A 14,780-nucleotide genomic window follows, 5' to 3' on the forward strand; every position below is an offset into this window, starting at 1 on the left:
TGCCTCTTCTGCAAAGGGAAAAACTAGTGTGGTAAATGCAGTACCTTCTGCTGGGCCTCTGAAAGTCACTAACAAAGTCACTATCTATCACAGATAGGAAGGCAAGAGTTCCCAACTCCCAGTCCTGTACTGATGCCTCTAGGGTACAATCCTTTTTAGCTCCTGATGTCTTTCTCATTAACCTTTGCATGTGATAGCCTGCATGGATACAAGAACTCTAGGGCAAAACAAACAACAACAACGACAACCCAAATAAATAAATAATACAAGAAACACCGTCAAAAGATTATTTGAAAAGCCCATTTATGAGCTTACAGACAATACCTTGGTGGCACGTATCTGCCTGTGAAGGTCAGTTAGTTGTTGGATTTTGTATTCTAGTTCTGAAATCTGGGCTTGAAGCCATGTCCAACGGCTGCCAATTCTAGCTCTGTCTGCAAGCCACTTCCATTCAGAAGTATAGCTGCTGTGAAGACAAAATGCTGGTTAGTCCAAAAATAAAGATAACCACATTTGCACAAGAACATTTTTGACAGCTGCTCTGCCTCATGTTGCAAGCATCTCAGTTGCTTTCAGAAGATATCTGATTATACCCATCCAGTTTCACATCAGCTTATTTGTGTAACTACAGAACTTGCCCAAACCAGTACAATCAGTGTTCACTGGCTATTCCCAGGCTAAGCTAGTTTTCTGTTCTGTATTATAAAACCCAGAGCTGGAGAAACTACCAAACTATATCAGTTAATGCAGATTACAGATTTGTAAAGAATTCCAGTAACTCCACCAGCAAGAATCCAAATTCTTACACCACACTTCCTCCCACAAGCTTCCACGAATATCGTTTGCTAACAACTGGAATCTAATAAAACACCATCCAGCAATTACCAGCTAGATATCAAGTCACTGCCCAAAAAAACAGCTAGGTAGTTTAGATTTCTTTTATTCAAGCTATTTTATAAATATAGCTGTGTCAGCATAGTAGTTAGGTCACTCTTGCTGTTTACCAATAGGTGTATTTTGTAAGACAAACGATATGCCGCCCGGTACTTGACATTGTGATTAGCTTAACTTTATTATGCTAAATTCATCACTGGTATTAGCAAACTTTACTCAACCTACATATTAAATAAATGTATGACGTAACAGTACTGCTCAACAAATAATCTTAATATCCAGTAAGTTTAAGGAACAGAGACAACACAATGCAGTATTTTAGTATGCAACTTTCACTAGTATCCTACCATTAACTGAATTTATTTATTGAAATAAATTGACCAGTGTTTTTTTCCTACTGAAGTTGTCAAGCAGTTTGCCATGGCTAACTTAACTGTAAAACCAAAATCAAACTTCTTCTGGAAAAGAAATGTTTTTACGCAAGTTATTGGGATAACTACTGGATCTAAATCCTGGATGACAGCGTATGGTAAGTTTTGCACAGCCAGAGTATGTGATCCCCTGGTTCCCCAGGCAATGAAGAGTACTGAAGTATCACAAAAGATACAAGAAAAAGCAGATGCCAGTGAATCGGCATAGGAACATCACAAGTGCCATTGTTTCATGCAGAATTGTGTGTCAACTATCTCAACCACAAAAGAAAGGTAATACATCATGCTGCAGAAGATGCTAGACGTTTCCTGGCACGAGTAGAGAATCACCAAATTTGAGAATCCTAGTATTTTCAGGGCAAAGGTTATAAAACATTATAACTCAAGATTCTCAGAACTTTCCGTCTACTTCAGCTATCATAAATAGTAAGAACAGACACAGTCTCTGGTAGGTTACCTCTAAAATACATAATTTCCCCCCTTTTAACATAAATTATCTGCCCACATAATTTACAACCAGCTTAAATTCTCTCCTACACAGACGACACGAACAGATGAAATTAGACAGGAGATTGAAATGTCCTGTTGAAATCCAAATTCTATGTGCAAGCAAATAAAGTGGATTGTCATCAGAAAGAAACTCAAAGAAACTCTATAAATATATAGTGTTACAAATTGTTTACATCTTATATATTCTATTAGTAATTTTGTCCTAGGAAAAAAGGCATATTAAGTCATCTTGTGAATATCCATTTTCCTGACAACCCCTTATTTCTCTTTGTTTTCCCATTATCACCAGCACATAGTAAACAGCCCTGGTTACTTATGCTTTAACCAGGTCTTCTTGCTGAGAACGTCTCTGGGATTGACAGTGTTTGCACATTTGTGCTTCTAGAAGTCATGAAATGCAGTTTGCGGGGAAAGGGGGATCCGAATTCCTAGTTGGCCCAAGTCAGAGTTCAATTAAATAATGTGTTCACACAAGCACGGTGGCTGAAAGAGCTGCTTAATGAGGCTGTAACAAATCCCATAGTTAATCATTTTAACAAAAGAAGTTAAATAGGAATAAAAAGGATAACTGGGAAAAACCCAACAGGAGTGTTGAGGTGCTTATTTCTATTCCTTTCTCAAAAGACAAATGAACAAACAAAAAACAAAACCCCACAAACCAGGACATCATAACAAGAAAGCCCAGGTGAAAGAAAATAAATCACACTGACAGAATTACCTCCCAAGCTAGATGCAACAGTTTGGGGAGAAAGGTGAGCTATCCTCAAACAGACCAAGGAGGAAGGGGGAGCAAATGAGAAAAATAAAAACTGCCCATACAGCTGGGAAACAAGAAGCAGAATGGAAAGGGACAGAGCTGGTCTTATGTCACATACACTGTATGAAATCAGCATGTCAGTAAGGGAATCCATAATCAATACCAAACCACAGCAGATAACAGAAGAACAGTTAAATACTGTAACCTTAAGACAATCAAATCGTATCCTCTGTACATTGCTGTCTTACATATTAAAAAAAAAAAAAATCCTCTGCAAAGTTACATCAAGTTATTTTTCAAAAACGTGTATGCAGGTTTTTTTCCTTAAACACAGTATTAAATTCTGAATTAATTGCATTCACTGTTAAATATATTATGTATATTTTTGCTTCATTCTAAAATACTATGCAAGTATTTCTCAAGGCTTTAAAGTGTACTATATAATTAAACTAACAGGATTTAATTACACTGTAATAATGATGTCCTTAGGCTGCTCTGTAAGGAAGAGTTTCCACCGAACTAAGCACAAACATTTTAAGCTCACGCCAGAGGAAGCAATTTTAGCTTCTCTCGTCTGCCAGCCCAGGCTGCCCCATGCCCAGCTCCTGCACAAGCACTTGAGCAGCTACACGGTAACATGGATTAAAGAGTTGCTCATGGTTAATTTTAACTTCAGAGGCAGGGTGAATGAAGCAAGTTTAAGTCTAGATCCCTTCCCCAGTTTTGATGGCTTGCAGACAGACAGACACACGCTGTTGCACTGCCACAAGGGAAGGGGCAGGAAGCTCAGGGCAAGGCTGTGAGTGCAAACTCACATTTATGGGATAGGTGAGAGCACTGCTAAATTCTGTTCCTGTCTCTGTCACTCGCATTTGTTTGATCTTGCATTATTTATTTACCATTTTTGCCTCTAAGTCTACTTCTCTACAAACTATTTAGTAAAGCTCGTAATTTCTCAGAGGAAGATAAAATCACTATAAGCTATCCTCACACTCCTAAAGCGAGCTGTTTCCATGCAAAGTAGTATGGTCACTCAAGTGACAAATGATAACATACTATTGCAACTAAAAAATAAAAAAATCTGTAAATCTGTTCCTGGGATGCTAGAGAGTAGAGCATAACATTCACTCAATAAGGAAAGCTGTTTCAAGGTGACACCAGCAAATTCATTAATTCTGCAAATCCACAGAAGGAAAAAAACCCCACCCAAACCCACAACCATAAAGGGTTACAAAAATAACCAGGCCTGTTACTGAAGGAGGAAGTTGGAGCAGGTGCTGAAGTAGAAGCTCCTGCTTTGGTTCTCTGTTGGGAATGAGAAAAGAAAAAAAAAAGTTTCTGTCTGTCCCGCTTCCTGTGTGCTCCTTTTGCAAAGCATCTTTACTTGGTTTCCGTGCTTTTGACTCTAACATCATACATCCTCCACAGGAATTTCAAATTCGTTCTTCTGCTGGCAACTCAATATAAACCACGTTACATTTGCAAAAGTTTCTAATGTTCAGTACTGTACTACAGTGAAATATTAAACTTACATATAAATTTAGTGCTCTTGCAATGACTTTAAATCTGCAGATGACCTCCTGCACTCATCCAGGACTATTAGAAGAGAACAGAGAAATACTGACTTTGTATGAATAAAACATCTCATTTAAATTTCCCTAGGAAAACATGCTGGAATTGCATCAGAGGCAAAATTTGTTTCCATGTGAGATACTGGCTTGCATTTCCCCTGGTTTGATTGAACTGCAGGAGGTCAGTCCTGCAAAACTTGCAAGAGAAGAAAGAAAGAAATGCAGAAGAACAAACAAGCCACAAGGAGCACAGACACAAATGCAGACAGTCAAAGTATGATCAAAAATATAACTAGGAAGCAGACGTACAGGCTGTGCTGTGTCACCCCAAAGTATGGGAAGGAATTCAGCTGGGGATCATCAGCACCAGCAGAGGCAGTATAAGCATTTCATCAAAGCTACTTGCTTTTGCTGAGACTGAAGACGCAAATGAAGAGTGCTAAATAATACATTGCTATTACAGTCAGTACTATTGCTTGAACTGAAAGAAGGTTTTAGCTGTGATCTATGGACAGAATATATGGATGAACCTCTCAGCACTCTCACCTTCCCCAAAAGAGAAAAGACAACTGGGAACAAACCATGGTTTTACGTAACCAAGCCAACATCAGAAAATGCAACAGGACTATGAGAAGATTTCCAGTGCTTCCATTATGTTGTGGGTTAGATTTATGTTTTCCCAATAGTTAAGATCAGTCTGTCCCAAAAACCAAAACCAGGCAACCTAACTGAGTGCAAAGGGGAACTGCTAACCAAAATAGTATTGCTGTGCTAGACACGTGCTGTTGTTTGGGTTTTGTGCGTGGGTTTGGGGTTTTTTTTTGTTTACAGGGGAGGAGAAGGGGTGGAATTTAAACCTTTTTATAAGCAAAGAAAACAAGAAGACTGAAAAACAGTTCATAAATAATGAAGGAGAAACACAGTGGTCTTTAAAATTAATAAAAAATACAGAACCTGGGATTGATAGCAAGTACCCAGGAAGGTTGGCTCAGGTAGGTAAGGTGAGCACAGGAGAAAGTATTTTAGAGCATGCAGCCCTATGCCCAAGGCAAGATTCTCTACAAGTATCTTATATCCTGAAAATTAAAAGGGAAGTGAGGCCTTCCAGCCTTGTAACGCCCAGTGAGAGCAAGTAACATGCCCCTACCATCACACGTCTACAGGGACAATGACAGGATGCTTCCTACTGAACAGGAAAGAAGGATGCTTGCAACAGACCCACATCAAAACTCCAAAACGCAGGTTTGCCAACTCAATACAGCCTCCTTCCAAAAGGTTTGTTTCAAAGAACACCAATGTTTTCAAGTTACAACATTCTTAAACACGAACAAGCCAGAGAGCAAAGCACCCATGTAGTGCGGGTGGGAAAAACTTCTCCAATTCCAAAATTCTGCATTAAACATAAGAACTGCAGTTGTTCCTGGCATCCCCTCGCACTTACATTTCCGCTGTTTCCTAACATGGTGTATTCTGCTCTTTCTGCCAGGCCATGTCCCCTTCAGTTTAATCCACATTGTTCTGGCATCCAGTTTTCAGATGATTTAGTCCTAAAGTGACTCCGTGATCCTGACCTCAGCCATTCCTGATGGTTCATCTCCTCCTCTCGCTGGGAGCTCCTGGGCTATCAGAGGTCTACTGCCAATCATGCAACAGTGAAGTATTTGGGAGCAAGAAGCAGCTCATAAACTAGACTGATTAACCTCAGGATGAAGAGTTAATCACCCTCCTTGGTGGGAGTCACTGAAAACAACGGCAGAAGTTTATAATTTTGATGAAGCACTCGACTCCAGAAACTGAAAAGCAAAAAATCAGAAAGTTCTCGAGATCTTTAAATCCCATCCAGGTATCATATGACTCACGACGAAATTCATGAGACTTAACACACACGGGGTGGGGGGGGAGGAAATCACACAACCACCAATTCTCTTGGGAAGCTTACTCAGTTGTACAAAAACACACAACAGTTCACATTCACCACATGGCACTCTATCACAAATGCTTAACAGCACACTAACATGGTGGGGGTGCCCCAGGACCGGAGCTGCAAGCCTGTGAACTTCCTGAACTGGCCCTAATTTTACACGAGCATTACAGCCAGTTTTCCTGTAACTACCCATGACAATGCTCAAAAAGCAGCTGGCCCGAATACAAGCATTTTCTTGCAAGCCATTAAAGTAAGCACAGGGCTTCTGCTACGTTCTGACAACACACTGGTGAGATGTCCATTTTTCTTCTCTCTGCTGACACTGACAGTTAATAAAAGATTACCTATGAAAACTAGGAGATGGTATCATACAAAACATTTAAATTAGGTGAATACAGATATGTAGTGCATGTATTTTAGATAATCTTATCTAGATTTTACTCATGAGGTAAAAATGCCCACTCCCAACAAAAACGTCCAACACTTGTAATGGCTGAACAAACATGTCTAACTATGAAATGACCCGTAAATGCTTTCTCAAGGACTAATGCTTCCAGCACACCTACTTAATGTTTGTTTTCAGGATGAACTAACTGCAGTTGCTGTTGAAGTATTAATTTCCCTGGACCAGTTAACTGTTAAATCCATAATAACCATATAATTAAAAAAACAGCAAGTGCTGTTTTATGAACTCAATCTCTTCTATGCATTCCAGAGTGCAAACAAGATTGAAACAAACTGCAACACATATCGTCCTCTGGTATCATATCCAATCAACACTGCACAACAAAACACTATTTACTCTGACAGTTCACTATCAGCCTTTGCTCAGATCATCCAGATGCAATCATTGCAGAGAGCAATATGCTGCTGTTTTGTGACAACCAGCACCAAACCAAGCTACGCACCAAGGAGAGAGGGAAAAATAAATAATAATAATAATAAAAAAAAAAAATCAATCAAGGGAAGCTCTCTGCTACTCAAAATTATACTGCAGTCTGCAAAGATCTGCAATCAGGTCATTCTTCTGGAGCCTCTGGGGTTGCTATCTTCTCTGGTGTTTAACAGAAATTTTTACCTGGCAGAGATTTCCCTCTGAAACACTCCATGGCTTCAGAACAGATGGGTTACAGTTCTCCCCGTCATCTACAGACATCGGCAACTGCTTATCACAACAATTTCTGGCACCCACGCCTGGTCCCTGACACACCGTTGCCATTTAATACTTTCAGAATTGCATCCAATAATATATGTTGATACTAACACATAATACATATCTTATCTTCCCAAACAAAAAAACTTTATCCAGCCGAGCATTTCTGCTAAGCCACAAGGCCTGAGGAATTCATGCAGTAACACCTGAATCTATCAGCCATAGCTGTGCTTTTCCCTTGAAGAGAAAATTCATGGTACAGACCTAGAGTAGGGGAAAAAAAATTACCTAACAGAGTAAGATTTTTACATCTTCCACAAATAAGTTTCAAAGGGACAGTGGGAAGGGGAGAAGAGGAAAATCAATATTCAGGAAAAAAAGGCTATAGAAGAAAGCTGAAAATATAAAAAGGAAACATCTCTAAGCTTGGATACCCTAGCAAAGGAGAAATTTCATAAGAATTTCACACTGGAGCTCTATATGCTCCCTCATCTGAGAAATCACATCTTCCAAACTGATGAGATGCCACAGCCAGTACTTGCCTGCCACATGGTTCCTGAAAAGCATCACACTATTACTCCAGGTTTTTTATCAGAAACTGAACTGTTACACTTGCACTGAATTGTTAACTCAATTTAGGGATCAACAAAAAAAAAATTAAAAATTCAGCTTCTTAAAGTAGTGTCGTCTGTTATAGTGCCAAACTTTTCCAATGCTGGCTTCACAACCTGGTAGGTACTTTTCATCTTTAATTCTGTTTACATTATTCTTTAGAGCTGTTAATGCTAAAAGGCTAAATTGGTTGGTGGACGTGTGGTCAGTTAGAATATTAACTGCCCAAGAAGTAAAAACCTGCAAAAGGTAAACAAACAGCACCATTTCCTCTTTAAAAAAAAAAAAACCAAAAAACAGTGCAAAATGTGTATCTGCTAATGCCTTTTGTTAAAAATATTTTTAAATGGATTTTTAAGATTCCATTGGCTTCCCCAGCACACCAGCTTCTTCCACTAAACCTCAGCATACTATAGATCAGAGCAACATGGAACAGAGAAGCAAGTAGTACTAACATGCAAAGAAACTTCAGGAACACCAGGGCTGCCTGGAAACAAGCTTCTTTTCTTGCCTTTGAAATAGCACAACATCAATAGACTAACAACAAAACACCAGGAACAGAGGCCTAGAAATTCTCTGTAAGTATTACACAACTGCCCTTGAAAAAGAAATCAAGAAAGTAGAGCTATGTCTGGATCCCATGCTCAACATAAGATAAAGCTTACAATATATTCCTTTAAAGATACGTGCAAATAGAACATTATTACAGCATACAAGCAGCATAGCAATGCTGTCCAGCCACTGAAGTCAGTCCCAAAATTTGTACATACTTTCTTACAAGGAATAGGTGGGTATGGTACATCTAACTCCAGTTTATAACTAATTTCATTCTAGCTGTATATAGTATCAGATGTCAATGTAAAAACAGATACAAAGCATGTTCTTTTTTGGGACTTTTTGGATAGACAACTAACAGGTGATCCAGAACTTGCATGCTAGATGCACTGGAAATCATCAGCAGGTTTGTGGTAGTGGAGGGGCTGCAGCCCTGCACAACAGGGAAAAACTGCCCAGGCAGGAACTGAGAGAAGACTCAGAAGGGGCTGTGGCTGGTGGGGAAGCCCACAGCAGAGCGATCAGGTGAGAAACGAGGAGCAGCAGCAGCAAAGGTGCCACCAACCACTGCCCTCCACCTCCGCCACCCCTTGCCTCACCGAAGGCCACATGCCTTGCTGTAAAGCGGCCTGAGCAGCGCGCCCACCAGGTATGGGGGATGCTGTGGGGAATGGGCTAAGAGGAGAGCTGGAAGGACCCCACAGCACTCCCCCAGGTGGGACAGGTCCCACTTACAAGCCCCGAGGCCTGACCCCAGCCCACTTGTGGAACGCAAAGGAAGCTGCAGGGGGGCTGTGCTGAGCATGAAACCCCGGGGGGATGAGCCCCTAGCAGCGCTGTCACAGGGTGGCCCGAGAGCTGCCCCAGCGCAGACCCCAGCACCTGCCCTAGGGACACAGGACACCCCGGCACATCAGAAACCGAGTCCTTTGGGCCCCCCGCAGTTGCTTTAAGCATGCTGTGATTAAGTAATAGCAGAGTAACCGAACAGTACTTCGCTGGCTGCTTTGGAGGGCAGGGACAGAGTTTATTACAAGGTTAAACCTTACAGTTAAACCTGCAGGGACAAGGGGTGGAGAATGTAATGAACGTAGGTTTGAACAGTTGCAACCTTCTTGGTTTACGTGTTTTGTAGGAGCTTGGGGTAAAGTTTCACTGAGTTTTATTGCTGCCCGGTCCACCCCCATGGGCTGGGAGGTAGGGGAGTTTATAATGCACATATATTCAGACATGCGTGTTCAGGTTTATTTGTTTTCGGTATCAGAAGCAGTAATTAAAAGTTTGCTAACTGGAAATTAAATTTATTTAAATTCCCCAACAGACAACTTTTTCTCACTCATAACAGCTAGGTAAAATGTTTGGATGAAAACAAAAAAACATTTACAGCTATTTCAGTTCCAATAAAAAAGAGCACAGGTCAATAAATTTAAATCCATCTAAAGTTACATTCCTAACCCATATTTAACAGTATGAATGAAACCCTGTTACAGGAGACCATTCCTATTTGGGGAAATCTTTATGCACACTTTTTATTTCATGTGAAAAGGAAAGCATTTAAATGATTTCCTGTATCAGGGGCCCAAGTATGCTGATTTTCAAAGGCACTGGATGTATCCCTTTGAAGTAGATTCCTATGAAATCAATGTTATCTATAAAATGAAATAATGCTGCCCTCACTTCACAAGATGTTAATAAAGACAGTTCGTTGTTGTTTGTAAACTATTTTAATTAAACACACTTCACAGCTTAGCAAAAGAAAAAAAGCTAGCCATAAAACACTGATTAATCAGCAGCTGACATGAAGCACCAAAGTCTTCTTGATCTACCATTTAATTAAGCATGCGAGGTTATCATGTATACACATGTGTCTGATTATTAGCTTTTCTATTCTACCATACTATGTTCAGTGCGTATTAAACTGTCATTCAGAAGATTAATGCCAAGTTTATTTAATATGCATTCAACGCCTATCTAACTCAAAAGCTTTGACATTCCCGGCTCTGAGATTCCCTTGCAGGTTACAACTCGTCAAACTTTCTGCCTTTCATTAAAACCTTTCAGTCTGCTTTCAGCAGCTCCAAAAATATTAATGTAATTACAGGTTAGAAATCAGGATCCTCACTCACAAGAACATTACTCTGGTATTGTGAGAAGGAAGTCTTGCTCAAAGCAAGTTGTTATTGCTGTACATCAGATTTCTAAAGAAAAACAGTAGATGCATGTGGGACCCTAAAGAAGTTGTAAAGCCATCTTATAGAATATATTCAACCTCACTTGGTTGGATTTCTGAAATAATACACGTATCCCCTAGAGTGAAAACAGAAGGTAATACAAAGCTAGCTGTTCTTTCATTCCCTGGTAACAATTCTCCTCCCACATCCTAGTGACAGGGGCCAAGAACTGAGAATGGAATTCATGGAAAAAGCAATTTATAAATCATTTTGAAAACAGCGTATTATTAGCACCTATGAATTTATACTTATTCAGAACCCCTCACATTAATCGTCTATGCAAATAAGACATTTCCCAGACTTGTAAACTAAAAAGGTCTGAGAAACTGGAAACAATTGGGGTTTGTGCTTAAGAAAAATGGAGAGCAGTATTTAGTCCTGGCAGACTCTCTTCCACCCCTTCCCAAAACCAGAATTCAGTTCTGATACCAGGTGTGAAGCAAAACTACAGCTCAGAGCAGAAAATCAGGACCTGATCTTGCAAAAACAAACAGCTTCCCCTTACAACGTGTCCCAAAGACATGCAATAAACCCCAGCCCTTAGCAGTGCCTTCTATAGTGAGGCCTGCAGAACTGCATTGATGTTGCTCAATTAGCCATGAGAAAAAATGCTAGGAAAAATGGAAAATAATCTAGAACAAACAGATTAGATCTGGAGATACTAGTCATAATATTTGCTTCCTTCCTGTCTTCTCTCCGCCTTAGTGCTCCCCTCCCCACCAAGTATTTGTTGTAAAAGCAGATTTCCCATCTTCTCTTTCCAACTAGCAATCTAAGGGGAAAAAGACAGGGGGGTGGACGGGGGGAAGAGAAAGATTTCCTATCTCTGCACATTCATTGTAAAAGTTTCCAGGCACAATAAACCCTGTGGGCATGGAAAAATACATCAGTGCTTCTTCGTCAGGCTTGAGGTTGCTGGAGGATAATCAGTAAAACATGTCTTTCAAAAATCAGAGGAAAAGCATGAAAACATTTCAGAAGGAAAAAATCCCACCAAATGATGCAAAAGGACTGTATTCAGAAGGAGGGAAGGAGGACCGGGGAAACAAGGTGCAGGACTTTTCATGAGTAGACAGAGCTACTTATTTTGCAGAAAAATCTATTGTAAGCAGCTTTTCTCTCTAATCAATTAGGTACATGCATTACTATCAGATGGAGTGAGCAGCTGTGCCTTCAAAGAACCCCAGTGATGTATCTTTCGATTCTGGAAGATAATTCATATAGTGCATGGAGAAGAAAAACTCTGTACCCTGCAACTTTAATCTTTTCCCAAATAACCACCTCAGCATCAGGCTTCTTTGACGTACACTGTAAACCGCCAGAACTTCTAACCACATCAGGTACACACACAAAATACATACGTAAGGATGTAGAGTTGGCCTAGAAGGATATAATAATGCATAGCTCCTAGAGCAGAGCTGTGTTATTGAACTTCAAGCTCACATCCTCCCCCAAATCACCTTGTTTGAAATCTGTGACCATTTCTGCGGATAATCTTCCATCTTTGTGAACTGCAAAGAAGATCAGCAAGTTCCAAGTAAACTCAGCCAGTGAAATATCGTCTATGTTGCATTTCAAGTGGTTGATGTTAGTTGTGAATTCCTGAAGGAATTACTTAGGCTCAGCTTTGTGATGTCCTCCTTGGGCCCTTCATCCACTTTGGCTGCTAATGCCTAACGGAGCTAGCGAAGAGCACCTAACGTCTGCCTTTCAGAGACCAGAGAGAAGTACTACCATATCCCCTGTGCTGCGTCTCAGGAACTTCCTACACCCAAAGGCTGGAAGGGTACTAGAATACACTACAAATTACTGATGGAAATTTGGTGCTTTGCCTAAGAAACCTTTCCTGAAAACTGACAGGTTAAAGACACTCATGAGCTGACACTAGCAGCAAAATGACAAAGTTCCTGAAGAGAGCCAACTGTTTTTTCATATTTTTTTTTTTTTTAGAAAATACTCAAAGGACCAAATGTTTTTTGATTAAGCTCTTGAAATAGGATGAGGCTTTCCAATTACTCTAGGAACTACAGAAGTTCAATAAGCACTGTGAATTGTCAACTAGAAGAACTGCCTTCACCAGCACACCAAGGATCTTGTCTTGAGGAGAGCACCTATGTAATGCACAAGGGATGAACAATGGTCTAAATATCTTATAACAGTTATTTACACCTAAACAACAAAGGTATTGAAATAGATAAAGACAATCTTACTCAAGACACAAAGCATTGAGATGCAGCTCAGAAGAGCTTATGTCAACACTCATTGGACACAACTCTTTTCAGGATAACAAGAATCAACAGGTTCAAAATGCTAAAAATAGCTCGTTTTTTTCCTACTGTGAAGAACTGGAGCCGGACTCAACCTCTCCCCCCTCCTGATGGGAAACAGACTGTTCTCAGGTAAACACAGTTAACTGCAGGTTCCTCCCACCTTGCACAATGGATTGACACCTCCTCCCCCCCAAAAAAAGGATAAGAAGCACTGCAGTCCTGACAATGACCAGCCACCAGTGTCATTATACCCCCAAGTTAAATGCAATCAATCTACTGTGACATAGGCAAAACCAAAACTTTTTTCCCCATTCATCACTGCATTAATAGAATCTTATGACATCTACAGTTAAGTATTATGAAGAATATCACAGAGGAAGAGTCTTTCCAGGTCAGTAAAAGTCTTCACTATGAAAAATAAGTCACAGGCAAGGAAATGAGTATTCTCTCACCCACATGATCACGTTATTTCTGGAAAGCACTAAGAGTCAATTCCCTAGGAGAAAGGCATTTCAAAGAATGTAAATCCACTTAGCAGAAATAAAAATGGATGTTAACTTTGTTTGTTTCTTTTGTCCAGGTGAAAGGCAATCCAGAGAGCCTTAAAGTGGTAAAGCTCAGGAAACATCAAATCTCAGCAGCTGCACTGGTGAATAACTGATTTACTTTTGTCACCTAGAAGAGAAAGTGCAGCCCTTTAGCCACAAAGACAAATCTTAGGAAAGTTGGAGAAATGAAGAAAACCATTCCAAGCTGAAAATAATGATAAATTCAAATAAGAGACAGCCTGTCCTCACTGCAATGTTAATTCAAGCACTGCCTCAGCTGTGACAGAGACAAGAATCTTCTGCTTAAATTAGGTAGTACCTTAACTCTAAGCTTGCTGGCCCAGCAGCACAGTTCAACCACCAGTGATTCTTGCACTGCCAATAACAGCAAGGCCTTAGCTAATGCACATCGCTAACCTCGTCACAGCTGCTGCTTGACTGCTGTTCAGCAGTAAGAACACAAAAAAGGGAGGAAAAAACCTCAACCCTCAAATAAAGGGTTGCACTGAGTCAGACTATAGATGATCTACCCAGTCTCCTGCCTCTTAGCAGTGGCCAAGATAACAGTCTTACAACAGGGCAGGCATGGTGGGAGCAGTGCTTCTCCTGAGTACTCCCTTCAGCTGCCAGCAACAGCAGCTTGGGGATTTCCTGAGCCAAAGGTGGTGTCTTTGTACTTAATAATCTTCTGTGGATTTTTCTGTCAGTGCAACAAAACAAACTGAGTAAGTCTTAAGTGGAAAGATAACTTAAGGAATTCAAATGCCACAAGAAAAAATAAAGGTAAAGGACTGGCAAGCAGAGTTAGAAACTCGACTGTCCCTGGCAAGAAGAAAAAAGAAAACCCTTGCACAGAACTTCAGTCCAAGTTTTATGTTATCCACTACCCTTTGAGAATCAAGAGTTTCCCATCAGTTTTTCTTTTTGAGTTCATGTAATCACAAGATAAGAATCCTAGAGGCAGAGCTATTACTCAGAAGTTCAAACATATCAGCTAGGAGAAGAATGCAGATTCTCCTACGCTGGCAAGAGACAAAAATGCTGTTTTTTTCATTAAAATATTTCAAAAGGAGAGTAATTCTTTTGCAAACTGAAATATTTAAGGTGATCCTAACTTAGTTGGCAAGTCATTATGCTTGGGTTGGACTTTAGTACAGTATTTACCATTCTGACAATACGTAAAAGAAAATGAAAACTAGTTTTTACTTTGCACTTTTTTCCCCTGTTTTCCAGGCCTACAGAGTTTAACGAAAGACAGCAGCGATTTGATACAACTGTGCTATATAGAAGCTTCCCTAACTGAAGCTATAAACATGTAACAGGG

The 14,780-nt window shown here is 40.1% G+C and overlaps 1 protein-coding gene across 4 annotated transcripts in view; it reads right to left on the reverse strand.

Moving 5' to 3' along the window:
- The window catches only part of LOC104034009 (long-chain specific acyl-CoA dehydrogenase, mitochondrial), a 90,324-nt gene that overhangs the window by 42,458 nt on the left and 33,086 nt on the right, over window positions 1–14,780 (reverse strand). For all 4 annotated transcript variants that reach the window (XM_075711034.1, XM_075711033.1, XM_075711035.1 and 1 more), the window contains exon 7: window positions 325–466. In XM_075711034.1, the coding sequence (XP_075567149.1) occupies window positions 325–466 (142 nt within the window). The remainder of the gene's footprint in view (window positions 1–324; window positions 467–14,780) is intronic.

The sequence above is a fragment of the Pelecanus crispus genome, chromosome 5, assembly GCF_030463565.1.
Source record: "Pelecanus crispus isolate bPelCri1 chromosome 5, bPelCri1.pri, whole genome shotgun sequence".
In the NCBI taxonomy this organism is placed as follows: domain Eukaryota; kingdom Metazoa; phylum Chordata; class Aves; order Pelecaniformes; family Pelecanidae; genus Pelecanus; species Pelecanus crispus.